Source organism: Muntiacus reevesi, chromosome X (assembly GCF_963930625.1).
Source record: "Muntiacus reevesi chromosome X, mMunRee1.1, whole genome shotgun sequence".
Classification (NCBI taxonomy): domain Eukaryota; kingdom Metazoa; phylum Chordata; class Mammalia; order Artiodactyla; family Cervidae; genus Muntiacus; species Muntiacus reevesi.
Window position 1 is genome coordinate 139,017,367 of NC_089271.1, and position 27,682 is coordinate 139,045,048.

At 37.5% G+C, this 27,682-nt stretch overlaps 2 protein-coding genes across 2 annotated transcripts in view; one reads left to right on the plus strand and one right to left on the minus strand.

Annotated features, from left to right (window-relative positions):
* Positions 1 to 17,304, minus strand: part of ALG13 (ALG13 UDP-N-acetylglucosaminyltransferase subunit) — a 74,918-nt gene extending 57,614 nt beyond the window's left edge. The window contains 3 exon segments of the mRNA XM_065915303.1: positions 14,986 to 15,124; positions 16,084 to 16,246; positions 17,200 to 17,304. Coding sequence (XP_065771375.1) covers positions 14,986 to 15,124; positions 16,084 to 16,246; positions 17,200 to 17,280 — 383 coding nt within the window. The 5' untranslated portion in view covers positions 17,281 to 17,304.
* Positions 17,305 to 17,413: 109 nt separating this feature from the next.
* Positions 17,414 to 27,682, plus strand: part of DCX (doublecortin) — a 431,453-nt gene continuing 421,184 nt past the window's right edge. Inside the window, exons 1-2 of the mRNA XM_065916894.1 lie at positions 17,414 to 17,514; positions 26,534 to 26,597. The gene's annotated coding sequence lies outside the window, so the exon portion shown is untranslated. The remainder of the gene's footprint in view (positions 17,515 to 26,533; positions 26,598 to 27,682) is intronic.

The window sequence follows — 27,682 nt, forward strand, 5'->3', positions numbered from 1 at the left end:
ATTTTCCATCTCTATGTATTTGCCTATTCTGAACACTTCAAACAAAGGGTATATAATATACAGTCCTGTAGAACTGACTTCCTTCACTTAGCACGATGTTTTCAAGGAGCACCTATGTATCAGTATTTCAATCCTTTGTATAGTTAAGGTAGATTTTATTTATCCATTCATCAGTTGACAGCTATGTGGGCAGTTTCTGCTTTTTGACAATCAAATGACTGATGCTATTATAAACAGTCATGTGCAAGTTTTTGTCTGGACATTTCTATTCTCTTGGGTAATACCTAGGAATGGAATTGCTTCAGTTGCGCTGTCATTCTCATCAGTAGCATATGAGAGTTCCCAAATCACATTACTGTCCATCTCTTGGATTATAGCCATCCCATGTAGGTATGAAATGGTATCTTCTTTGTGTTTTGCTTTTTTTTTTTTGCATTCCCCTGATGGCTAATAATGTTGATCATCTCTTCATATACCTATTGGTCATGTGTTTATCTTTAATGAGATACTACTACATACATCATAGAATGACCAAAATATTTTTTTAAATGACAATACCAAGTATTGACAAAGATGAAGAACAACTTGAACTCTCATATGTTGCTGGTAGGAATATAAAACAGTACATCCACTCTGGAAAAATAGTTTAGCAGATTCTTGTAAAATAAAACAGAGTTGTCATATGACCCAACAACCCCACTTCTGGGTAAATATCCAAGAGAAATGAAAACTTAAGTTCACACAAAAACCTGCACATGACTATTTATAGCAGCTTTATTAATAATCACGATTCCTCCCAAGCTGGAAACAATCCAAACATCCTTCAACTGCTGAATGGAAAAACTGTGGTATATCCATAAAACAGAATATTCCTCAATAATAAAGAATAATTAATTATGAATACATACAAGAACATGGGTGAATTCCAAATGCACTGTGCTAAGCCAATGAAGAGAGCTTCAAAGGGTTACATACTGTATGACTGCATTTATATGACATGCTGGAAAAGACAAAACTATAGAAAGGGAAAACAGATCAGCTGCTGCCAGTAATTAGGACTGCAGGAAACGGTTGACTATAAAGGGATGACAGGAGGGGATTTAAAGATGGAGTGGAAGAGTTCTGTATCTTACATTATGCATTTTTTAAAATGTGTAGAACTATACATGAAAATGCTAATTCTTCTATATTTAAATGTAAAAATTACTAAAACAAAAGCAGTAGAAGGAATAGAATTTATAGTCGAGGAGCTCACAAAACAGACAAGGTTGTAGAGATAAAAACAAGGAAATTAGAGAATCAATTTAGGAAAGCCAATATCCAACGAACAGGAGTCCCAAAATGAGATGAAGAAAGTGCAGGGGAAGAAATAATGATGACGACGTAAGGAAAATTCTACCACTGTCTATATGACTATCTATATTTAGACTGAAAGAGTCCATGAAGTAGTCAGAACAATGAAAGCAAAAAAGATGATCTGCAATGCATGTAATAACATTTCTAAAGTCAGGGAATAAAGATTCTAAAGCTTTCTGAGAGGAAAAACAGATCTTATACAAAAGATCGCACATATGAATAACAATAAATTCTCAACAGAAGAATTAGAAGCTAGAACTTCATTAAACAATGAAGTTCAATAATTGAGGGGAAATTATTTCCAACCTTGAATTCTATACCAAACTGTCAATCAGATGGGGAGACTAGAAGGCGGCATTTTCAAACTTGAAAGATTAAACAATGTGCCATCCTTTATCAGAAAGCTAGTGGAGGACATCTGAAACCAAAATTAATAACTTAAACCACAAAAAAGGGGTGGGGTGCATGGAATCTTGGAGAGAGAAGATTCCAAAAGAGAAGCGAAAGGAATTTTAATGTAAGGATGCAGGGGAAATTCCAGGAGGACAGGCTTTTAAGCCGGACTAGACAGAGAACCACCAGCTGAGGTAAAATAAAACTATATCACAGACATATTAAAAAATAAATAAGTTACAGATAACCTAGCATGTTTAAACACACTAGGAAAGATGACCCCCTTGGCTGGAGAGCTTGAAAATAGTTCTATAGAAAACTGAGCAAACGAAAAAAACAAAAATGAAGTAGTTTTATAGAAAGGTAATCAATCAACACAACATGGCTCATATGTGAATATTTACTAAAGAAATCATAATAATGTCAATGCTGAAAACAGATCTCACCATAATTGGTAAACTAAATTTGTTTTTGTTTTTTAAATTTAAATATCACCTATAGACTTCCTGGGGCTTACCAGGTAGTTCAGTGGTAAAGAATCCACCTGCCAATGCAGGAGATGCGGGTTCAATCCATGAGTCAGAAGATCCCCTGAAGAAGAAGATAGCAACCCACTCCAGTATTCTTGCCTGGAAAATCCCATGGACAGATGAGCCTAGTGGTCCATGGGATTGCAAGAGTTGGACAGGACATAGCAACTAAACAACAGACTTCCTAAAATGGAAGAAAGTGAGGAAGGAGATAAGGCCTCTCTTCCACAGTAGGAAGTCTATAGATGATATTTAAATTTAAAAAAAAAAGTTAGAAAGCATCACTTACAAAACATATGTTTACCTACAGGAAGCAGGATCAGAGATGAGGAGGAATGGGACACAAAACTGCTGTCTCTTGTTATACACCTTGTAGAACTAGTTAATATCTTATATATTTACATGTATTATCTTAGGAAATAATAAATTAATTCAATAAAGTGAGCAAGAAACAGAACAGCATAATAAACTGGGAAAATGATACGCAGAATGTTACAGCTAAAAGGGACCTCTTGTTTTACAGATGAAGAAATAAGTTTCAAATAATTATAAGACTTGTTCATGTTTTCACATCCAATTGGCAAAAGTACTAGGACTGGAACTATATATTGTCTCCTGATTTTTGCCATTACTATAGGACTGCATTCTAAAGAAGATATAAACTAAGACTCAGAAATGGGTAACTACAAGTTATGTTCCCCAAATTAGTACAATAGGACTTTTTAAAAAAGATCTGTAGGACATTACTAAAATTCCTCCTGTATATAATAGAAAGCAATTTCATAGTAATATACTGTCCTTTGAAACATCTATTGCACCTGAAATCCCAATTGGCTGACTATTCTTCCACAGCAAACTACTCCCAATACTGCAAACTTCTAGAACAGTGGTTCTCAAGGGAAGGGCTTGGAAAAAGATTGCCCCATGCCCAGAAATTCTGATTCAGCCAGGGCTGGGGTGGGTCCCAAGAATTTGCATTTCTAATGGCTTCCCTGGTGGCTCAGTGATAATCTTCCTGCCAATGCAGGAAACGCAGTTTGGTCCCTGGGTCCAGAAGATCCCCTGCAGTAGGAAATGGCAACCCACTCCAGTATTCTTGCCTGATTTTCCAGAGGAGCCTCATGAGCTATAGTCCACGGGGTCACAAAGAATTGTGCACAACTGAGCAACTAAACAAGCAGTTCTGAGGTGGTGCTGATGCTACCAGCTCAGGACCACACTTTGGGAACCAGTGCTCTAGAACAAGGTGTTCCACCAGTTATTAATAAGTGTTGCTGAGAAGAGAGTTTCAAGGCCCTATACTATAACCCTGTATGCCCATTAGCAAAATTAAAGGCTCCAAGGAATGCCAAAGTTACCTGCTTAACTTTGACCTGGTCTTTCCCATAAGGGGAAAAAAAAGGCCAAGTCAAAGTAAATCCACCTTCAATGCGGGAGACCTGGGTTCGATCCCTGGGTTGGGAAGATCCCCTGGAGAAGGGAAAGGTTACCCACTCCAGTATTCTGGCCTGGAGAATTCCATGGACTGTAATGTCCATGGGGTCACAAAGAATTGGACACGACTGAGTGACTTTCAAAGTTAAACAGGCAACTTTAGCATTCAAGTTACTAATGGCTTTTAGTGCACTATAGCTAATGCTTTCAAATTTTCAAAGTCTGAGGAATGTTACTCCAGGAATTCTTCCGTGATCTAAATCTAAGGTTATTGGAATAATTACATTAGATACTGCATGTCAAGTGCTTACATAACTGCTTAATAAGTATTTTTTGCTGTTGCTGTTCCGTTGCTAAGTCATCTCCAACTCTTTTGCAACCCCATGGACCATTAGGTTCCTCTGTCCATGGGATTTCCCAGGCAAGAATACTGGAGTGGGTTGCCATTTCCCCCTCAAGGGAATCTCCCCAACACAGAGACCAAATCTGTGTCTCCTGCATTGGCAGGTGGATTCTTTACCACTGAGCCATCAGGGAAGCCCCCTATTAACTGCTATATGTCAAATAAAAAGGTTCACTAAGAAATTCTTCTTTGGTCCAAAAAAAAAAAAAAAATAGGTAAGAAACAGAACAACTTCACCTAAATTCTAATGAAAATCAAGCCATAATTCAAACATAGCTTCTCAGAGGCGCCTTCCCAAACCTTAATGCATCTCTTCCCTTTGACATTGAAAATAGGAAGAAAAACAATTGCCTAAAAGTCCTTTTAAGCACTGTACGGGTATAGATTAAAATAAATTGAAGAAAATAAACATAATTAACAAATCATTTGACCTGTCATAAAATTGATGTGCTTTTACAACTACTTTTCATACCATAATTCAACTTGAAAAAGGCTTTGTTGCTTTAACTGGAATTGTCTATTCCTTCTTTAACTGATGAAATAGGGAAATTCTCTATACTATGAAGAATATAAATACTAATAGTTTTAATTCTAAGGTAACACTCCTTCATGTTTCTAGGAGTAAATTAAATATGCCTGGATTTTTTTTTTTAAAGCATACACTGTCTGTGACATATATGGTACAGTTGTAAATGTATAAAAATGCTTTTGAGTAATTATTTTAATTTCTAAGAGACAATACGGTATCATGAAAAGATTATGAACTTTGTTATGCCATTTCAATCTGTCTGCATTGGTTTCCTTAACTGTAAAATAAAGTTGACAGGCTATATGATCTCTAAGCTCTCTTTCAGGTCTAAGGAAGTGTGATTCTCTGTGAGTCAAAAGTGGGTAACAGATGTGCCCTCCCTTTAGATAATCAAATTTGTGATTAACATTAACCATCGCTTGTAGGGGGATTAACATATTATCCTGGCAAATTGTGGGACTGAATAGCCCACATAAAAATAAATAATAAATCTTACCTTGCCAAATGAAATAAACAGACTTGGATTTTGAAACATAACAAAATTCGTATCTATGTGTGGTGAGGGATGTTAACTTATTGTGGATCATTTTTTGCTATGAAAGTGAAAGTCACTCAATCATGTCTGACTCTTTGTGACCCCATGAACTTACACAGTCCATGGAATTCTCCAGGACTACAGGACTACAGGAGTGGGTAATCATTCCCTTCCCCAGGGATCTTCCCAACCCAGGGATTGAACCCAGGTCTCCTGCACTGCAGGCAGATTCTTTACCAGCTGAGCCACCAGGGAAGCCCTTATTTTTCATTATATATACATATCAAATCATTAAGTTATACAACTTAATGTTACATGTCAATTATAAGTCAACAAAACGGAAAAAATTAATCATAGATATATGTATATAACAACATATGACAGACAGTCTGCTGAAAAGGCAATTAGCATTTTTTTAAAAAAAAAAACTGATAAATCGTTTACTTCAGTCATTTTTCAGTATGAAATAACATGGGGCCAATGGGGAAAATTGCTCTGCAATTCTACAGAAACTTGTTATGGTCTTTCATTACTGAAAAATATAATGGTAAACTTTCTAAAAAACATTTTTAACAGCACCCTGAAACCAGAACCTGTCACTTCTTTTCATAGTGAACATTTAAACAGAATTAACAAGGCAAGATTAGTGAAGAAAAGAAATACAATGGTTCTAAAACAAAATCTGGCCATAAGGCCCTATACCAACTCCTCAAAGTTTTAGGATGGAGGCAATAAAGAAAAATAACTGACTTCTCAGAGCAGTTATTCTTGTTCAGATATGCAAAACAGAACAAACATTATCAGGAGCCACTTGCTTTCATTTCCTCTCTTCCCTAGTTCTACCCGAAGCATTCTAGTACAGATTAGAAAAAAAGAAAAATAGTACTGTTTAAAAATATATTGACACACAAATACTGAAGGTTGTTTTTTCTTGTTTTTTAAGCTACTTGCAGTGTCCAGTCTACAGACAGACAGGGGATTAATTGAAGGGAGAATAAATACCAGAACATTCTTTTGTTTTGATGCACTGAAGAGACTCATTCCCTTACTCCTCTAAGTAAACTTTAATTCTCTAACCACAACCCCAGCTAGAAACTGAATATGAATTTAAATATGAAATTCAAGGAAGACTTTGCTTTATTACTTAGGACTGAATTCTAGGAAAGTATCTCTAAGCCTATACTCTTACTTTTTAAAACAAAAACTCTAACCAAGAGAAATGTATTATTTCAATATTTTTTTTATTTTCAAACATGCCACACATGTCTTAGAAGTTACCTACGAGGGAAACTAGTTTTACTAATTTACAAATGGAAAAACTGAAATTCAGAAAACTACTTAGGATAAAACATAGGAATGTTCTTCACTCCTAAATTTGGGGAGTAGGTGTATTATCTACTCTCTTCATACAGTAGTAGAGAAACAATCAGTATATTCTGGAAAAAAGAGGAAATGAACAGAAAAAGATGCAATATATGGCCTCTCACAGACATTCCAACAGTGACTATCAGTTCAGCAAATACCTTAGAAGCACACTTGACAGTAAATGAGTAAATTACAAAACGATATTGCTTTACCAGATAGCCTCATGTAATATATCCTAAAATAACTACTATAAATGTATATAATTTTCATTTAGCTCTTTTTATCAATTAGAAAATACTACAACAGTTTTTGGGTTATAGATACTGAGTTAAAGTATTCAGGTTAGTTTCAAAATGCTGCTTGGCATGTTTCAAATGAGAAAAGTTTATAATTTGTATTATATTATAAAAACTGGAAGTCACTAAACTTAAATGTATTTAATCAGAGGGTTTAATTATAAAGGAGTCTGTTATCATTAAATATCAATGAACAATGACCAAGGAATGAAATTACTGAAGTTGGCCTCCATCAAGGGATTCTTAACCTAGCACAGCCTCAGGGTACCTGTAAATTCCTTGTAATTCATGGCAAAATGTTAGTACAAAGAGAAGCAAGAGTTTTAAGTATTTTGAAGGGTTTCATGATCTCCCAAAAGCTTAAGAACTACTGCCTTTGAGAGCAGGATTGTAGCCATCAAAATGCAATCATGACATGGGAATTCTCTGAAGGTCTAGTGATTAAGACTCTGTGTTTCCACTGCCAGGGGCATGGGTTTGATCCCTGCTCAGGGAACTAAGATCTAGTAGGCTGCAGAACACAGACCGCCCCCCCCCCCAAAAAAAAATCAATCATGACAGAGTATCAATCTGCCAGGATACAGTAAAAATTCATAAAGAGAGTAAGGATTTAGAAATGAAATACCAAAACAGATAGGGCATGATGGTATTAAAAAACGCTCAAAATATTTTTTAAGAATCAATATCAACATCAAGAAACATGTATTTTACATTGCCGTTTGAAGCTAGATTTTTTTGCTTATCTTTTATCTAGCCACCTAAAAAATCATAAGAATTGAAAGAATTATGTCAGATTGTACTAGAATATTCATGTAAGGAATAAACCATTTAACAAGGAATTAAGTGTGATTTTGTGGTTATCCTCTGTACTCTTTTACTGGAAAACACTATAGCTACTGCTTTTTATAAATCTCTGATTTTTAACACCATGTTTGTCCAAAAATCCCCAACAGGTATCGTTATTTGACAGATCTTTAAATACCACTAGAACATGACATAGGATCAGCACTGCTATGTTTTAGATGCTATTTCTATAAACGCTTGATCCTACAAACTTCACCATATCAATGTGATGGTCATCACATCTTTCTTCTGAATGAGAGACATACTAGATATTTTGAAGTCAAGTCAAAGACAGTGTGAAGTGAAAGTGTGCAAGATGACAATGTTTCCTAGCCCCAATACCTAATCAAGATAATGAGAAAAGACTATTAAGTTACAGAAGTGCATTTATCATTTATGGATAGTCTACTGTTTTCCTGGCAGAAGACTCAAATATAGTTCCTCCTCAAGCATACTGTAAGAGTACCTCCAGAGCAGGACCCAAGTCTAGAGTCCTGCTAATACAAAAGGTAGATTCTTATCATGCATTTGTTTTTTTAAAAAAGTAAGAGAACAAATAAATAAGTGGGCTTGAGACATTTAGGAAGTAAAGCTGAGAGTACCTATTGACCAATCATATATAAAGGTTTGGAGATGTTAAGAGTTAAAGCCTGGAGGACTGACTCAATGGTGACACCATTAATAGAGATAAGGATCTCAGAAGCATGAAAAGATTTGTTTGGGGCACATCAAGTTTAGGATACTTCAGAAATTTATGAAACTGACATGACCTATAGGCAACCGGAAATACCATGCAGGAGCTCAAATCACAGTTGGGGGATATATATGGGGAGACAATAGGAGAAACCCTGGGAGTGAAAATACCAAGAAAAAGTATATAAAGAAGACCAAAACAGAGCCCAAAATACAAACATTTTAAAAGAAAACAAGAGCCTGGTAAATAAGTTGCAACCAGGTAACCAACTGGGAGTTTAGCAATCACTACGCTTTCAAATAAGCAATGTAAAAACTGAAATAGATTGCATAGCTACAATCACAATTCCCAGACCATCTTTTGGGTATTTAAGTAGCATAAAACTACTTTTTCACATTATGCTATGAGGTCAGTCTCCTCATTTGCAAAATGGAACAATAGTAACTATTTCATAAGGCTATATTGTAAAGGAGTATGTTTGTGTAAAATGTTTTAAACAGTACACCATACACACTAAACAGCCAATGGGTGTTAACTATTATTTTTCATTCCCCACTCCCCCATAAAAGTATGGTACTAACTGTTTAGCAGAAAATTGATTACCACACAGCTATCAGGACCACTAAGTCCAAATCATTTCCAAAACACAATTTTAAATAATCCGCCCATACATCCCATTTCTCAGACCATATGAAGATTTTTGGTCATCTCTGATAATTTCCTATTTTTAACAAATCACAGAGATTAAGTGCTTACATTATTAACATGATAAAGCACCAAGAAAAATTATATTACTGTTAGTCATTCCTGACATCCTTAGTGTTGGAAAACTTCCTCAAATTCTCAAAGTGGTACACATTTTTATATTGCCCTGTGTCGACATGATTTGCCTTTAAAAACACACAAAGCAGTGCTCTAATTCTAGGTTCTAGGTGTCTAGAATCACTAGACAGTACTTTGAGATGATTACTTTTCAATGTTGCAGAACTACACAAGTTCATCAGTTCTACTGTCTTACCTAATACCAAATCCTTTTTTTCCTTCCAAATTTTAAGCACAGTCTATTATAAATTCTTTAGTTTCCAAGCATCCTATAACTTCACATCACCTTTCACCTACTCCAACATCAATCAACCTTCTACCATTACCTGCCCACCTCTGAACCTACCAGCAATGTGAATTTCTCGAAATGCTAAACTTTCTCTTTCACTGTCTTAACCTCTCAATATCTCTCAACATAAAACTGCTAAATAAACTGTACTACACTTAGGCACTGATTTCAAAAATCTGAATCCCTGTCAGGTAATGAAACTAACCAAATTTTATTTTACTGGATACATATTCCAAATAGAATTTTGGTTACCATTAATTTCTTCATAAGGACCAATTAAGACAAACATTTGGCAATTAATTTACCCTAGCCTCTCTCCTTATCTGCAAAATGAGTGGTATGCACTAGGAATTTTTAAAATTCTCTACCAATTCCAAAAATCTACAATTCTTTGTCTTAAAGTCTATTTGTTCAATCTAGTATCAATCCTATCCATGGCATTTTGCTAGATTCCAAAAACTCAGGAGTCACCGGTTTCTAAGTCCAAGGTAAGGTTCCAACACACCAAAGGAAAACCCAACTTAGTGAATTGTGAAATTCCCACTAAAATAAACTTTAGGAAATGAAGAAAATCTCCCTTGGATGTGATTAAAGTAACTAAATACTAGGCAAACATAAAAAAGAAAACAAAAAGCTTACAATATGTATTATGGTATCGTACAAAGAGCACAGGAATGGGAGTCAAGAAGTTGCCTCTAGTGGCAGCTCTGTCAAAGGCTATTATTTTTAGACAAGTTGTAACCTCTGGCCTTCTTCCTCACCTGAGAAATGATGGGAATGGACTAGATGATCTTGAGGATTCCTGCCAAATCAAAATGATTCTAAGATATTCTCTGATTTTTAAACCCCACAACTGATACAAAATTTCCCACAAAGCTGAGTTGAGATGTCACTACACACAACTGACACCACTGGTTGAAGTTTCTGCTAAATGAAATAATGAAATCTGGGTTATGCACTCATGTGGGAAAGAAGCAGAGGATGTAGGGCTTTTTAGTTGTCTAATGTTTAAGTAAACCCTTTCATTTATTTCTGATTCCCTATGGCTAATCCTCCATGACATAAGATAATTAAAGACTGAGTGATCAACATAAATTTTAAGCCACAATTTTTCTCAAACTAGAGAAATACATTTAAAAGAAAGCCCAGAAAAGTGAAACTCTATGGATTTGAATAGGGACTTTCCTATAGTATTTGGTTAACACTAATATATAATACAATTATGATTATGGTGCTGTAAATTCTCAACCATGTAGATATAGATTACTCACTTTTTAGATTAATCTCAGCAAAATTTTAATCCAAGTTGGCATCCTCCTGCTACCCAGAGTACTTCTCAGCCACAACCTTCTACCATTAGTAAAATTTTATTTTATTATTAGCCTAAGTAAAACATAATCAGGAAAATAAATCTACAAAAGCATTATTTAATGCATCCCAAGTAAAATGTTTAGAATATTCAACATCTTGGGATAATACAATTGAAAATAAATCTTTATAGTGAATGCTCTTTTATGGATCAGTTATATCTAAACTTTCTACCAAAAAACTGTCAATATTTATGGATATTATGGATAATCTAGTTTATTTTGTAGGTCTTGAGACTACTTACCCTATTCAGAATTTCATAAAGTATCTATTTTGAGCTATGTGACTTTTAAAACTATACGTGTAGGGCATTATACACCTCAGATCATTTATTCATTTGTAAAACTAATTTTATAAGGACATAAATAATTCCTCTATGATGCTACAGTAAATGTTTCAATACCACTGTAAGAGGGGTGTCCTTAAAAAAAATAGCAATTCCTATTGGCACAAATGCTTTTTTATTTACTCTTCTCAAACCAGTAAAGCTTTGACATTGGGTAAGATTATTTTTGTCACTTTCTATTTATACTTTATAGGAACAAAATGAATACATCCACTCCACTCTATTCTTCAGGATAATAGTTTCTTGAAGTATAATAGATTAACTGACTCGAAAATTAATCTTTTTAAGGTAATTATTGAGCTTATATAAATAATTTATTTCACAGAACACAACCCATCATTTTTGTTTTGTTTTGATTTGGTTTCTTAAGAGCATGAAGCTAAAGATTCTCACTCAATTTTTTTTTACAAGTCTATTAATGTTTCATTGTTTTTCTAAGGAACATAAAGTAACTACATTTGAGGTTTTTGTCAAAGCTTTCATATTTAATTCTTTTTTTTTCATGATTCCAAGTCCATTTGGGATTCAAGGATAAACTGTGTGAATGTTCACTACATATTTCTTTTACTAAAATAAGAAGATTAGGAAAAAATCTAATAAACTTGTGAAACTGCAATTAGAATTTGGACCCAAATGTTAACATTCACAAATAAAATTTTCTATACATTCTATAGATGTAGGAGGCTTATTAATTTATATTATTCTATAAACATATTAAACTTGATTTAACCACATTCCATGGGTTGAATTTGAGGGCTGTTTTTTAAAGTGTTGAGGGTTTAGTGTTTATTTTTGTAATCCAACAACTTTATCCAAAAATGCAGAAAATTTTTCTGGCTGGCCAGGAGGAAAACATTTCAGTGTTGATAAGTCCATTGACTGTAACAGCCCAGGAAGCATGCTAAAACAAAAGAAGAAAAATATTAGGTAACATGGGAGAAAATTTCATAATTCAATTCTGCCCACTTGATGACTGAATCTAACTTCCAAGAATATTGTGATGCTTCTCAAACTATGTGAATTTTAATGTATTTTAATATTACAGGTATATACACTAGTAATGACACAACACAGAACTTATGTCAATAGCAATGTAACAGACACTTTTATCTTTTATGTCAACTAAAATATTTCAGAAATGTTATTTCATGAAAAATGTGGTCATATGGTTTTGGAACACTTCTCAGGACTATGCAGATATAACCTGAAGTAAAATTAATTTATGAAAACAGAATAAATGAAACCAAGAGTGACAGCTACAAGACAAGCACAATAAGTTGGGGAGACTACAAATAAGCTGGGGAGACTACTAGACCATGCATGAAGATTGTAAAATAACTTTTTTTGCTAGTAATTTACTATTATAAATCCATATATAATTAAGCAATGTACAATCGCCATGCATGTTGGAAATAAGGTTTCAATCACAACATAAAACTATTACTTCAAGAAATTTAATATTAAAGCAGCCACTTAAGTTAGAACAGACATACAATCATCCAGCCTAGATTTGCAGCAAACAAATAATACACCTAAAATGAAAATACAACCAATTATTGATTCTTCTTATGGCACTCATGTGTGTGACTTTCTTGAAATTAATACAAGTATAAAAGAATTCTAGAACTGAAAAAAGATTAATAAACTGGAGACTTGCACAACTGCCCTTTCAGTCTGAGAGTCAGAAAGTGTTTATGAAATCAATGTGTCCCCTTTTTTAATGTACTAACATAAAAATCAAAGCTAATTTAATATTTAGAATGAAAATACTCATTAAGGTATTTGGAAAAATTAACTTGCATAAATTAGGGAAGATGATTATTTATTCTTCAAAAATGGTATTAACCCATAACAATCTCAACTACCTAAGGACAGATATGCCAATTACCTGCAGCCCATGTAATTTTTATTATCTGGCTTCTCCCCACACTCACAATATTGTAAGAATGGCTTCTATATTACAAAGCCACCCTGACATTCCCTCTCCTCATCATTACAGGGATTAGAACACCAACCATTGCTCCTGCAACATTCAATGAATCTGTCTCCTCTCAATGAAAATAAAAATCTAAAAAAAAAAAAGAAAAGAAAAATCTTTGTTTTGTGTTCACTGACATATGCCAAGTGTCTAGAATAATGCCTGGCACATAATATGTACTCAATAAATAATGAATGAACAAGTATTTGTTGAGTGCCCAAGAGACAAAAAGCATAAAATTAAAAGAAAAGCTTATGTTCTAGTTTAAAGTTTCTTCTAAAGTTTATTTTAAATTTCAACTTTTAATAACATAAGAAATATTTATTTTGTAATACTTCCATGAGGTTTTTTTCCTTTTAAAACATCAAATTAGGACTGCATTTAAAATCAAATAGTTGGGAATTACTGACCTGACCCTTTGGCAAGCTTCTAGTGTCTGAAGAAGAATTAATAGAAAACAAACCAGGAATTTTCTTCATCCTTCTATTGTGATGTTGATCAGTTCTTGCTGAATTCTAATATACTTCTAGAAAATAATACTCCTTACCAAAAAGCAATTCCTCTGCTTAAAATACTCTTTTAAAATACTTATTAAACATAGAATAAAACCAGAATTTTTATGTGAGCTCTCCTCACCCAGCTTCATCTTCATACTACAGCTACCCTTGCTTACTGTACTTCTGCCACACTAACCCTCTATTCCTCAAACACACCAAACTCCAAGCTCATTCCCAACTTAGGGCCTTTGCAGTTGCCGCTGTTGCTTCTGACTCTAGAGCTTCACATGACCAGGTCTTTCTAGACATTCAGGTTTCAGATCAAATGCACACCTAGTCATGCCTTCCCTGACCATTCTAATTAGTCTTCACCCCAGCTATCACATCACCCTGCCCTATTTTCTCCATAACACATTTCACAATGTGAAATTCTCTGGATTGCTTATTTATGAACTGTTTAATGTCTATCTCCCACCACTGGAACACAGGTACCATGAGAGCAGGGACTTTATGTCATGTTCAGCACTGTATCCACAGCATCAAGGGCTTCCCTGATAGCTCAGCTGGTAAACAATTCAACTGCAATGCAGGAGACACCAGTTTGATTCCTGGGTCGGGAAGATCCACTGCACAAGAGATAGGCTACCCACTCCAGAATTTTCGGGCTTCCCTTGTGGCTCAGCTGTAAAGAATCTGCCTGCAATGCGGGAGACCTGGGTTTGATCCCTGGGTTGGGAAGATCCCCTGGAGAAGGGAAAGTCTACCCACTCCAGTATTCTGGCCAGGAGAATTCCGCAGACTGTACAGTCCCTGGGGTTGCAAACAGTCGGACACGACTGAGTGACTTTCACTTTCCACAACACTAAAACAATGCCTGCTATGCATTAGGTATAGTTGAATGAATGAATGAATGAATGAGTAAATTTAATTCAGGAATTCCAGTGGATTTACTAAAGTCAAAACCTTAATTGAAAACACGCAAATGCCTTCCTTACATAATGAAAAATAATGAACTCAAAAGTTTATATTCTCAGAGATCTGCACACCCAGATGAACATACAGACACATGTGCACACACATTCAGATATTCACATGCAATGGAATAAGCAGAGACACTGAAAGAAATACAACACAGAGATTACAGTCAAAGTAGAAGACAAATGAGCAGGTTTTACTGGTGAGAAAATCAAAATGTTTGCTAAGTGGGAGAAAATAAGAAGTCAAAGATACAGGTTGGTTAGGTAGGCAGGTAAGAATAGCTAGGAAGGAATTAAGACAAGAGGTCAAATAATCAGTTTCTAGTATACCTGCAGGTACAGTAGAACAGATGCCCGTCTTTGTGTAGCTGCTTTGCCAGTTCCAGCTGATGATTGTTCATCAATTTTTCATTTATAACCACTATAAGTGGCTTTCTTTTCTCCAAAGTCTCTAAACAGCTTCCTGCACCTACAAAAATATACCAAATTTGTCAACATAGTTTTAAAAAAAGTTAAGGTGCTTCACCAGGCTTTATGGCTTGAACTCAAGGCAACACTACAAGCCTTTTAATCATACATTCAAAATGACAAAAAATAGTTATGACTTGCTCTCTAGTAAGTGTTACAAACCTGACTAGAAAAATACAATTCTTTATCACTGCCAACAATATTAAGACCTGTGATTCAGTGCTTTGCAACTTGCCCTCCAGTAGTATGCCCTGGGCATGGGCCCTGAATACAAGTAAGATTCAGGTTCAACATACTGTACACGAACCCATTGTTGTTGTTCAGTCGCTTTGATACTCCTTATGAGTCTGCCTGTCAAAATAGGATAAATCTCCACAAACATGCACATATACAATATTTGGGTCAATTCAACTTTTAAATCTAAACTCATTTAGATAGCTTAAATGGGAGCGAGGAGACTGTTAAGTGAGCAAATTCTTTTGGGGTAGATGATGCCAGCACTAGACTGTTATCTGCCTACCACTTACTGACTGGACAAGTTACTTAACCTTTTAATTTAATAGAAATATAAAAAATCTTCCAAAGCCAGCAGCATGTCAATGACCAATCCAACTAATTAGCTGACTGAACAGTCCTGCAGATCTAAACCCAGATATTAATTTCAACTGACAACTCTTAACACATATCATCGGATTTATCATTTTGCCCCTCTGTGTTTAGGGTTCCTAACTCTAAAGCTGGGCTTCAGTGATTGATTTCCCATTTTCTTATCACCCAGAAATTATAAATCCTCTCCAATAATGTTTTCGGTTTCAACTGTTACACTGAAATCAGTATTAAATTCAAAAGGGCTACTGGTGAGTTATCCTAGTGATTTTATTTTACATCAGAAAGGTTCGAGTTTCTGTTCTTATTTATGGTCGATCAAAAACCAAACCGGGCGATTCTAAGGCACTTTACCTGCGTGACTAATAACAAGATCTGCTTTCTGAAGGTCTTCCTTCAGTGAATCCTTGTACCTGTAAACATCCAAAGTGAATGACTCAGTACTGAATGGTTCAGGTACCACCTTTCCTCTACCTATTTGTAGGACAAGTCGGTTGTAACCGAGGCTCTGGATTATCTGAAATGAGAAAAAAAGAAAAAGCAGGCCTTTTAATCAGGCCACTGGAAAACAGCAATGACGGCAACAAATCCCCCAATCGAAGCACGGGATGCCAACTAGTCGAACTGGAGCCCATTTGCTAGTTTTTCAAAAGACTCCTTTTCCCCCGTGCTGGGCCCCAACGTGGCGCCTCACTAACCCTAAGCGATCTAAATGCCCCATCTCGCCACGTCGGGCAAGCAACGACCCTGAAAGATACAGAAGGCAAGGCAAAAACTCTTAATGAGACGTTGCAATCTAGGGAGGGAGAGTGAGGCACAACGTCGTCTTGGCCCAGAACTGGGGCTGCGGGAAAACGAGCCCTGAGGAGAGGACGCGCTCCTGGGATGCGCGGAGACGCCGGCCTGGAGGGCGCCTGAGGCGGAGGGGAAGGCGCACTGGCCTCGGACCGAGGGCGGCGGGGCAAAGTTGGGGCGGGGCGGGGGCGGCGCGCCCGCAGGACCGGTCGACTGGCGTCGACGGCACGCCCCTGAGCGGGCCTGAGGAGCGGCCTGTGAGGCGGGCGCGGTCCGGGAGGCGGGCCGGAACCCCGGCTCGGGGAGGCGGAGCCGCTGGAAGGAGGGGCGAAGGCGGAGGACGGAGAAGCGGAGGCGGAGAATCGGAGGGGAAAAGCCGGGGGGAAAGGAGGAGCTGGAGAAGAATGGGGAGGAGCGGCCCGGAAAGGCGGAGGGGAACAGGCAGAAGAGGCGGAGGATTCTGAGGAGCGGGGGAGCGGGAGGAGGGCCCAGTCAGGCGCCGGGAGGAGCCGGCCGAAGGGCGGCGGCACCTGAGGACGAGCCGCTGGGGGTTCTTCGCGAGCGCCGCGGTCAGGCAAGGTTACCAAGGTTAGCGGTCAGGCTGGCGGCAGCGACTGGCGAGCGCAGAGCGGCGAGCCCAGCCGCCGCCCGTCCGCCCCCCCCCTCCCCACTCACTTGCAGACTGTCGTGCGCCGATACACACGCAATGAGGTCGTCAAAGCTGGTGGTCCCTACAGTAACAAAAACGCACTTCATCGCGCGGGTTCCACTACCCCGAATTGCAAGGGCCGGATGTGACGTATTGGAGGCCACGCGGGCGACCGTGTTATGTGCAGGAGCCGGAAGTCGCCATGGCCACCAGGGGGCAGTGGGCGCGTGGTCTGTGTCGCCGGGGATGGGAGGAGAGCAACGACTGCTCCTGGCCTCAGTGCTGGCCACTTTTGTAAGCCTTTTGCGTGTAGGAGTTCACGGGACTCTCATAGTAAGGAGGTGGGAAATTGACAATTCGTGGTTTTTTTGTTTTTTTTTTTCCACAAAAGTGGGATTTAAAATAATAATCATGAAGTCTCACACCCTTTGCAGCCTGGTTCGGTACCACCGATCTTTGAATGATAACAGAAGCTTGGAATTCTTTATTGACTACCTTGTTTTGTCAAGAGACATTTGAGGGATGGTTTTACTTCCAAGTCTGTTCAGGGCATCTGAAAAAAAAAAAGTCCCTTTTAAAAATCGCTCATTAGCTTGGGCACTTTCATCTGTGGGTCTCAAGTAGACGGAGCCCTACAGAGTCTCTAGCAAGCTTTAGAAAGACAGTAATATCAATTAGCAAGCATTGTGTGTAAAATAGAGATGTTAAGGTCGGAAGCCTACGTCTCTGTCTTGGAACCCATTCATTTAACCATTTAAAATGTAAAATTACCATAAATTTAAATTCTAAGCAAATATAAAATGATATGTTAGCATGAGTGAATACAGCAAACGTGTTATAGTCAGGTAGAGAGGTGATTTTTCAATCACCTTCTTTGTGATTTTGTGGTAGGACAAAAACCTTCTTTGTCCTACCATCATGACTAGAATCATTGCCTGCTTTATTTCATTCTAATATTTTCTGTATGTCCTACCTAAAATCTCAGTTTAACTGATGTGTATGCTTTACACTGCCTGGTTATATACAGAAGAGATGCTATGAGAAGAAATTCTTTTAAATACCAGAGAGGATTGGAGGTAAATTAGACCTTAAACATGGGCTAAAATTACCTATGAAATGGAAACCCATTCCAGTACTCTTGCCTGGAAAATCCCATGGATGCAGGAGTGTGGTAGTCCAGAGTCCATGGAGTCACAAAGAGTAGGACACGACTGAGCGACTTCACTTTCACGTTCACTTTCAAGTGTATTTCTAACAAGACTTTCTCTATATCTTGAGAATTGAATAAATGTCTTTTTGAGGGGTGGTATGCTGCTACTCCTTTCTTGATACCGAATTTTGTGAATTAATTAAACTAGTTTCATCTGGAGGAGGAAATGGCAACCCACTCCAGTATTCTTGCCTCGAGGATCCCATGGACAGAGGACTACAGTCCAACACGACTGAAGTGACTTAGCATAGGTACATACAGTTTCATCATAACAGTAAGTAAAGATCATGATTAAATAATAAAATATAAGCATGAGCATATTTTCTGCCCAATAAAAGAATAAAGTATGAATATTTATTGGAATATAAAGACAAAATATTCCAAAATATTCTGTAACTCAGAAAGATCTCGCCTTGTGTTTGTGATATTTTTCCTATATCTGGAAGATATAAATTAAAGGGGCACTGTTCTGATGAGCTCATGGAGAGTAATAAGCACAAACAGAAGTTGAATATTCTTAAATTTCTAGAAAATAAGAAAATTGAATATCTAATGAAACAGAGCTTTGCCAAAACTGGCTTTCCATACTGAGTTAGTGACTAATTTATCTGAAACTTTTTTCCCTTGCTTGTCTCTTCTGGTCCCAATCCCTTTCATGTCCCCTCTGACCTCAATCCTATGCTAACTGAGCACTAATCAACCAGAGTCAGTCCACTAAAATTGCTGCTGTTGCAGGTGTTATCATTCTGGTAAAATCTCAGGTTGTTTCTCCAGGGCTAGATGAGCTCACAGACCCCAGAGCGACCGTCCAGAGAATTCTAAACCAGAGACATTTTGACTCCTGAAATCATGATTAAGAAATATCAGAAATGTCACTTTGTGCTTCCCCTTTAAAACATCCCCAAATTTCAAAGACCAAGAAGGAGTGGACCTGAGATTTGTATCCCACTCCCTTACTGTGCAGTGCTTAGTGACTCAGTCGTGTCTGACTCTTTGTGACCCTATGGATTGTGGCAGGCCAGGCTCCTCTGCCCATGGGGATTCTCCAGGCAGGAACACTGGAGTGGGTTGCCGTGTGCTCCTCGGGGGGATCTTCCCTACCCAGGGAACAAACCCAGGTCTCCGGAATTGCAGGCAGATTCTTTACTCTCTGAGCCTCCAGGGAAGCCCCACCCTCCTGGATGCCCTGCAAATAAATCCTTACATTGCTGCAAACTCCTGCTGTCAAGAATTTGGCTTACTGTGGCACAAGTATATGAGCCTTTGCTTGGTTACATTAAATCTTTAAATGTGCTAGACTTTAATTAAAAATCTTCTTGCAGAAATTGATCCAGAAATGTTTTAAGAGGTTACATAATTAATGTAAAATTTTGGCAATTATGTCTTTTCTCTGTCTTTTAAGTGTTAAGTATGCATTTTATTTGCTTGGCTGTGTTTTTCTTATACAGGCTTACTGATCAAATAAATTAATATTACTTCTAAAAGATTTATGATTATGAATAATGTAAATTTCTTTTCAACTGCATTGTCAATATTCTGGCAAACTTTATTTCAATAGTAACTGCTTCCTGGTATGCCAGTTTGAAGATAATTTCCAAGATCTTTAAGCACTTCTAAAAAAATTGTGTATTGACATTAAATTGAGTTAATAATTAGTGGATGTTTGTGGCACAACTAGATAAGTTAAATAGAATACTGAAATACTGGTTTAAAGTAAACATAATTCTGACTTTATATATTTTTGCTTCTTATTTGAAATGCTATAGAGAAGCTATGTCTTGGAGTTGTGTAATGAATTTGTTCTTTTTTGCCACTTTAGGAAGTTGTCAATAGGATTTGTGTGGCTTGTAGAAGGTGTTGTCATGTGTATTCTTAAATTCTGCTAGCCTATTAACATGCAGTTAATATGTCAGGCAGTTTTCGATTATATCCACCCTGCACTTTTCTCTTTAAATTAGAAATTAATCACTTTACTTAAAAATTATAGTTAATATGAGTGGTTAAGGCTTTTCAAGTAGTAGCAGTGCAGAGAATTATAACGGTATCTGTGCTTTTGTTTTTCAAGGAAAAAGAATAGTTTTTTTTCTAAAGCAAGTTTTTTATTTCCATAAGTCTTTATGTGCTTAAAAATTATTGAGAACCTCAAAGAGCTTGGATTTATGTAGATTATAATGTTAGTTATAACTATTGATATTTATCATATTAGAGACTAAAACATGAGAACATTTAAAAATATTTATTGATTCTTTGAAAAGTAACAATGATGAGCATCTTGGATGTTGACATAAATGACCTATTTTTATGAAAAATAACTATTTTTCAAAACAAACATTTTCATGAGAAGAAGAGCATGTTTCACATTTTTGCAAATCCGTTTACTATCTGGGCTTACAAAAGAAAGGAATCTGGGTCCTTGTATCTGCTTTGACATTTAATCCATTGCATTATCACACATCACACAGCCTCTGGAAGTGAAGGATAGGGAAGCCCAGTGTGCTGCAGTCCATGGGGTGCCAAAAAGCTAGACGTGACTTTGCCACTAAACAACAACACCAATCTGCCAAAATAACAGAAATTCTGTCTTACAAGAATAATTTTCTATCACTTAAGTTGCCTTTCTTGTATCCTTGATTATTTAAGGGGGAAATAACTAAACAACATAACTCTTCACTTCTAATAGTGTTCAGTTCAGTTTAGTCGTTCAGTCGTGTCCAACTCTTTGCGACCCCATGGACTGCAGCACACCAGGCCTCCCTGTCTATCACCAAATCCCAGAGTTTATTCAAACTTATGTCCATTGAGTCGCTGATGCCATCCAGCCATCTCATACTCTGTTGTCCCCTTCTCCTCCTGCCTTCAATCTTTCCCAGCATCAGGGTCTTTTCAAGTGAGTCAGTTCTTCTCATCAGGTGGCCAAAGTATTGGAGTTTCAGCTTTAGCATCAGTCATTCCAATGAATGTTCAAGACTGATTTCCTTTAGGATGGAGTGATTGGATCTCCTTGCAGTCCAAGGGTCTCTCCAGAGTCTTCTCCAACACCACGGTTCAAAAGCATCAATTCTTCAGTGCTCAGCTTTCTTTATAGTCCAACTCTCACATCCATATATGACTACTGCAAAAAACGTAGTTTTGACTATTTGTACTTTGTTGGAAAGTAAGGTCTCTGCTTTTTAATATGCTGTCTAGGTTGGTAATAACTTTTCTTCCAAGGAGCAAGCGTCTTTTAATTTCATGGCTGCACTCATCACCTGCAGTGATTTTGGAGCCCCCAAAAATAAAGTTTGTCACTATTTCCACTGTTTCCCCATCTATTTGCCATGAAGTGATGGGATTGGATGCTATGATCTTAGTTTTCTGAATATTGAGTTTTAAGCCAACTTTTTTACTCTCCTGTTTTACTTTCATCAAGAGGCTCTTTAGTTCTTCTTTTCTTTCTGCCATAAGAGTGGTGTCATCTTCATATCTGAGGTTATTGATATTTTTCCCGGCAATCTTGATTCCAGCTTCTGCTTCCTGCAGCCCAGGGTTTCTCATGGTGTACTCTGCATATACGTTAAATAAGCAGGGTGACAGTATACAGCTTTGAAGTACTCCTTGCCCTATTTGGAACCTGTTGTTCCATGTCCAGGGCTAACTATTGCTACCTGACCTGCATACAAATTTCTCAAGAGGCAGGTCAGGTGGTCTGATATTCCCATCTCTTTAAGAATTTTCCTCAGTTGATACTCAGATGACCATTATATCTACTACTGTGGGCAAGAATCACTTAGAAGAAATGGAGTAGACAACATAGTCAACAAGAGAGTTTGAAATGCAGTACTTGGATGCAATCTCAAAAACAACAGAATGATCTCTGTTCGTTTTCAAGGCAAACCATTCAACATCTCAGTAATCCAAGTCTATGCCCCAACCAGTAATGCTGAAGAAGCTGAAGTTGAACGGTTCTACGAAGACCTACAAGACCTTCTAGAACTAATACCCCAAAAAGATGTGCTTTTCATTATAGGGGACTGGAATGCAAAAGTAGGAAGTCAAGAAAAACCTGGAGTAACAGGCAAATTTGGCCTTGGAGTACAGAATGAAGCAGGGCAAAGGCTAACAGCATTTACCAAGAGAATGCACTGGTCATAGCAAACACCCTCTTCCAACAACACAAGAGAAGACTCTACACATGGACATCACCTGATGACTAACACCAAAATCAGATTGATTATATTCTCTGCAGCCAAAGATCGAGAAACTATACAGTCAGCAAAAACAAGGCTGGTAGCTGACTGTGGCTCAGATCATGAACTCCTTATTGCCAAATTCAGACTTAAATTGAAGAAAGTAAGGAAAAACCACTAGACCATTCAGGTCTGACCTAAGTCAAATCTCTTATGATTACACAATGGAAGTGAGAAATAGATTTAAGGGACTAGATCTGATAGAGTGCCTGAAGAACTATGGACAGAGGTTAGTGACATTGTACAGGAGACAGGAATCAAAACCATCCCCAAGAAAAAGAAATGCGAAAAGGCAAAATGGTTGAGGAGGCCTTACAAATAGCTGTGAAAAGAAGAGAAGTGAAAGGCAAAAGAGAAAAGGAAAGATATTCCCATTTGAATGCAGAGTTCCAGAGAAGAGCAAGGAGAGATAAGAAAGCCTTCCTCAGTGATCAGTGCAAAGAAAGAGAGGAAAACAATAGAATGGGAAAGTCTAGGTATCTCTTCAAGAAAATTAGAAATACCAAGAGAACATTTCATGCAAAGATGGGCACAATAAAGGACAGAAGTGGTAGGGACCTAACAGAAGCAGAAGATATTATGAAGAGGTAGCAAGAATACATAGAAGAACTATACAAAAAAGATCTTCACGACCTAGATAATCATGATGGTATGATCACTCACCTAGAGCCAGACATCCTGGAATGTGAAGTCAAGTGGGTCTTAGGTAGCAATACTACGAACAAAACTAGTGGAGGTGGTGGAATTCCAGTTGAGCTATTTAAAATCCTAAAAGGTGATGCTGTGCAAGTGCTGCACTCAATATGCCAGCAAATTTGGAAAACTCAGCAGTGGCCACAGAACTGGGAAAGGTCAGTTTTCATTCCATTCCCAAAGAAAGGCAATGATAAAGAATGCTCTAATAATGTTACACTAAGTTTTTAAATGCATTATTTGTATCAATATTTTGATTAAATAGGTGGGGAATCATTGTTTCTCAATCACTTATGATCCTGTCTAATTAAGTGCACAAATCTTCTCTGTCAACCCTTAATTTTGTCTTCCCAAAATCAGTTCCCACATTTAGGGCAAATGAAAATTTCAGAATATGTTACATACATACATAAAACTAAGACTTCTATACATAAAACCACTAGGATTTCTCAGAGAGCCTTGGAATCACAAAGATTTGCTCTGCCATCTTATTTTTAAAGAAGATACTGTAACCAGTAAAGGTTAGCATTGACTCCATACTGGATCTGCTTCTGTGACTTTAACTCTTATTTTGCTGCTTTTGTTATTATGAAAAGGAATTGAAAGTGAAAGTTGCTTAGTCATGTCCGACTCTTTGCGACAGTCCATGGAATTCTCTAGGCCAGAATACTGGAGTGGGTAGCCTTTCCCTTCGCCAGGGGATCTTCCCAACCTCGGCATTGAATCCAGGTCTCCCGCATTGCAGGCGGATTCTTTACCAGCTAAGCCACAAGGGAAGCCCTTATTTGTTATTATAAGTGTACATAATGGCCTGTCTCAGAGAGCCCTGCTTGCCCCTCCATCTGCCTGACCATTGGGCTAGGGTGCCTTTGTTTGGCTCATAGGGATATAGCTTGACCCTGCCCACCTGTGAAGGATTGTGACATTCTTAAGTTCTTTCTGTGGGAAATGGTGCCCCTCATCTGCTGCTTACTGGCATGGCTCAGAAAATCACATTTGGGGGGCCAGAATCACAGATAGTTGCAGCATCTTTGTTTATTGATATGACAGGAGATTCCATTTCACACCACCTGTGAAATGACTGTAAGTAAGTGAAACTAACATATTCCCCTGCCTGGAGCTTGCCATTCTGGGAGATATTTGTAAGAATTAAATGGTCATTTTACTTTGTTTGCTAACCTCCCCCCATCTCTGATCCATAAAGAAACTGGCATCCAAGCCCCAACAAGATGGTTATTTATGGACATTAGTCTGCCATCTTCTAGGCCAGTCAGCTCTCTGATTAGTTATATTCCTTGGGTGACACTAGTGGTAAAGAACCCACTTGCCAGTGCAGGAGACCTAAGAGACACGGGTTTGATCCGTGGGTCAGGAAGATTCGCTAGAGGAGGAAATGGCAACCCACGCCAGTATTCTTGCCTGGGAAATCTCATTGGCAGAGGAGCCCGGTGGGCTACAGTCCATAGGGTCACAAAGACACAACCGAAGTGACTTAGCATGTCTTGCCTCAACACTTCGTCTCTCGAACTTATTGGCCTATCATGTGGTGATCAGAGTGAGCTTAGACTTGATAACAATACTAGAAATAATTAGGTTTGTTTACTGTGTTACTGTAGTAAAGGTGCATGGGAAAAGTTGTTAGATCAGAAGGACATTCAGCCTTTCCTAAATTAAGTTTATTTTGGTAGAATATTGGTACAAACATTTCAGAAATTACATGCTCTATGGGAACTCCCTGGCAATTTGTCAGTGCCCTCTGTGATGAATGTGCCCTCCAAAATACTGTTTTACTTTCAGAAATAACCTCATCAAAACTCCTATGAAGTTGTTATATATTATGAAGTAGTTATATGCAGGATTTTCAGTCAATTCAGTTCAGTCGCTCAGTCGCATCTGACTCTTTGCAACCCCATGGACTGCAGCACGCCAGGCCTCGCTGTCATTCACCAACTCCAATTTACTCAAACTCATGTCCACTGAGTCGGTGATGCCATCCAACCATCTCATCCTCTGTTATCCCCTTCTCCTCTACCTTCAATCTTTCCCAGCATCACGGTCTTTTCAAATGAGTCAGTTCTTCCCATCAGGTGGCCAAAGTATTGGAGTTTCAGCTTCAGCATCAGTCCTTCCAATGAATATTCAGGGATGATTTCCTTTAGGATTGACTGATTTGATCTCCTTGCGGTCCAGAGGTTGCTCAAGAGTCTTCTCCAACACCACAGTTCAAAAGCATCAATTCTTTGGCATTCAGCTTTCTTTATAATCCAACTCTCACATCCATACATGACTACTAGAAAAACCATAGCTTTTACTAGGCGAACCTCTATTATGATAGAATAGGCAATAGCAATCAATTAACCACAGCCATTAAATCTCTTAATGATCTTGTTGTATTCTAAAGCTTACCTGAAGGTTCTACTATAGGCTAGAGTTTGCATCATCAACAAAGATGAATAATCTCAGAGCCTCATGGAAAAGAACCATACCAGGTATTTTACATGATTGTCACTTCAAAGAATAGATTTATGAGCTACCATCACTTAGATAACTTGCAAACCAGAACAGTGGACTGAGGCAAAATTTCCAGAATTCTTTTTAATCCAGTTAAGGCTCAGAACACTATAGAGTCAGATAACCAGGAAGGATGTGCTAAACAATGCCAAGCCTTCCATAAGATACCCAATTATCCTTTTTCCCCTTTCAAAATCTTTCATAGTTTTTCATGAGATATGAAGCCTAGGTTTTCTGACATGCGTTTTAGAGGGAATATCATATATACTTGCTCAGGTAAAATAAACATGGAGCTATTGCTGAGAATCTAAAGAAAATATGGAAAATAAATTAGCATTAGTTATCCTTATGATAAGGGTGGTTTCATATTGGTTTTATATAACTGAAAGTGAAAGTTACTCAGTCATGTGTGACTCTTTGTGACTCCATGGACTATACAGCCCATGGAATTCTCCAGGCCAGAATACTGGAGTGGGTACACTTTCCCTTCTCCAGGGAATCTTCCCAATCCAGGGATCGAACCCAGGTCTCCCACATTGCAGGTGGATTATTTACCAGCTGAGACACAAGGGAAGCCCCTTATATAACCTAGAAGCTATTTTATTTTTTAATAGTTCAGAAGAAAACTGTGATGAATATATGCCATATTTATTCAAATTCTTTTTATTTTTTTTGTTTCTCCTCTTGCTATTTCCTCTGCCTCCCCATCAATTTGGTTAGCTGTCCTTCAAGATTCAGAAGATGTGCAATTTCCTCCAGGAAGCCCTTCTCTGACCCTTGTAAGGTATGTCCCTTATGTGCAAATACTGCTCTTTGCCTACCCTTGTCATAATTCTTGATGTTTAAATTACCTATACACTGTTTTCTTCCTCTGGACTGTAAAGTCTAAAAAGAGTGGAGACCAGGTGTAAGTCATCTCTGAATTTCTAGAATTTAGTACTGTCCTTGGAACCTAGAAGATACTCAATAAATGTTTGTTGAACAAAAAGAATTATATTATTAGGTACCATGCTAGGCCCTGTGGGGAATACAAAGATAAATAAAACATAGTACCTTTTCTGTCTCAACAATAGATGAATTTATTCATAGGCTGATCAAAGGCTTGTGCACTTTTAGATTTAAGAAACCATGGAATCCATTCTTTTTACTTTATGGACAGGAAACAAAGATTCAAATAGATTGTGATTCTTCCCCAGTAGCAGAGCTAATAATACTAGCAGTGGGTTGAATCTAAGTCTACAGATGCTTGCCAAGGCATACTACACTGGCTTATCCTTTAGTGATGAGCCTACAGTAATAATATCTGTTTTGTAATATAAAGCAATAACAGCAATATGATCTTAAAGTCTGATAAACCAGCAATGTTTCTTCTTAATCTAAGTACCGCATGTTATAGAATCCTTAAACTACCTGTTGTGTTTAGATTTATTTCCTTAATTTTTCATCATTCATCCAAAATTTCTATATATCCTTTATTATTGAATTAAATGTCTTTTATCAAAGCTGAGACATGCTTTGTGGATCCAATGTGTTCTTGAAAAGTTGCCAAAACTTGACTCGCCCTTTCTTTCTCCTCCTTCCAAATATTATTGGTGGTAATTTTCTTACTGTTAGAGACACAAAAATAATTATTTCTTGTCTACACTGGTCAAATCAAAGTACTATAATAGAGTCGATTTTTGGAAAAATGTAGAGAAAATGTTTTAAAGAGTAGCAACATATGCCACTGCAAATATGGTACTTTGACATAAGAATTATTTTGAGCTGAAGGTAACTGAGAAGAGGGAGATACAGAAAAAATTCTGCCCTACATTATTTGCCCAAAAGTAGTTGTAAAAGATACTTACTACTTGGAAGGAAAGTTATGAC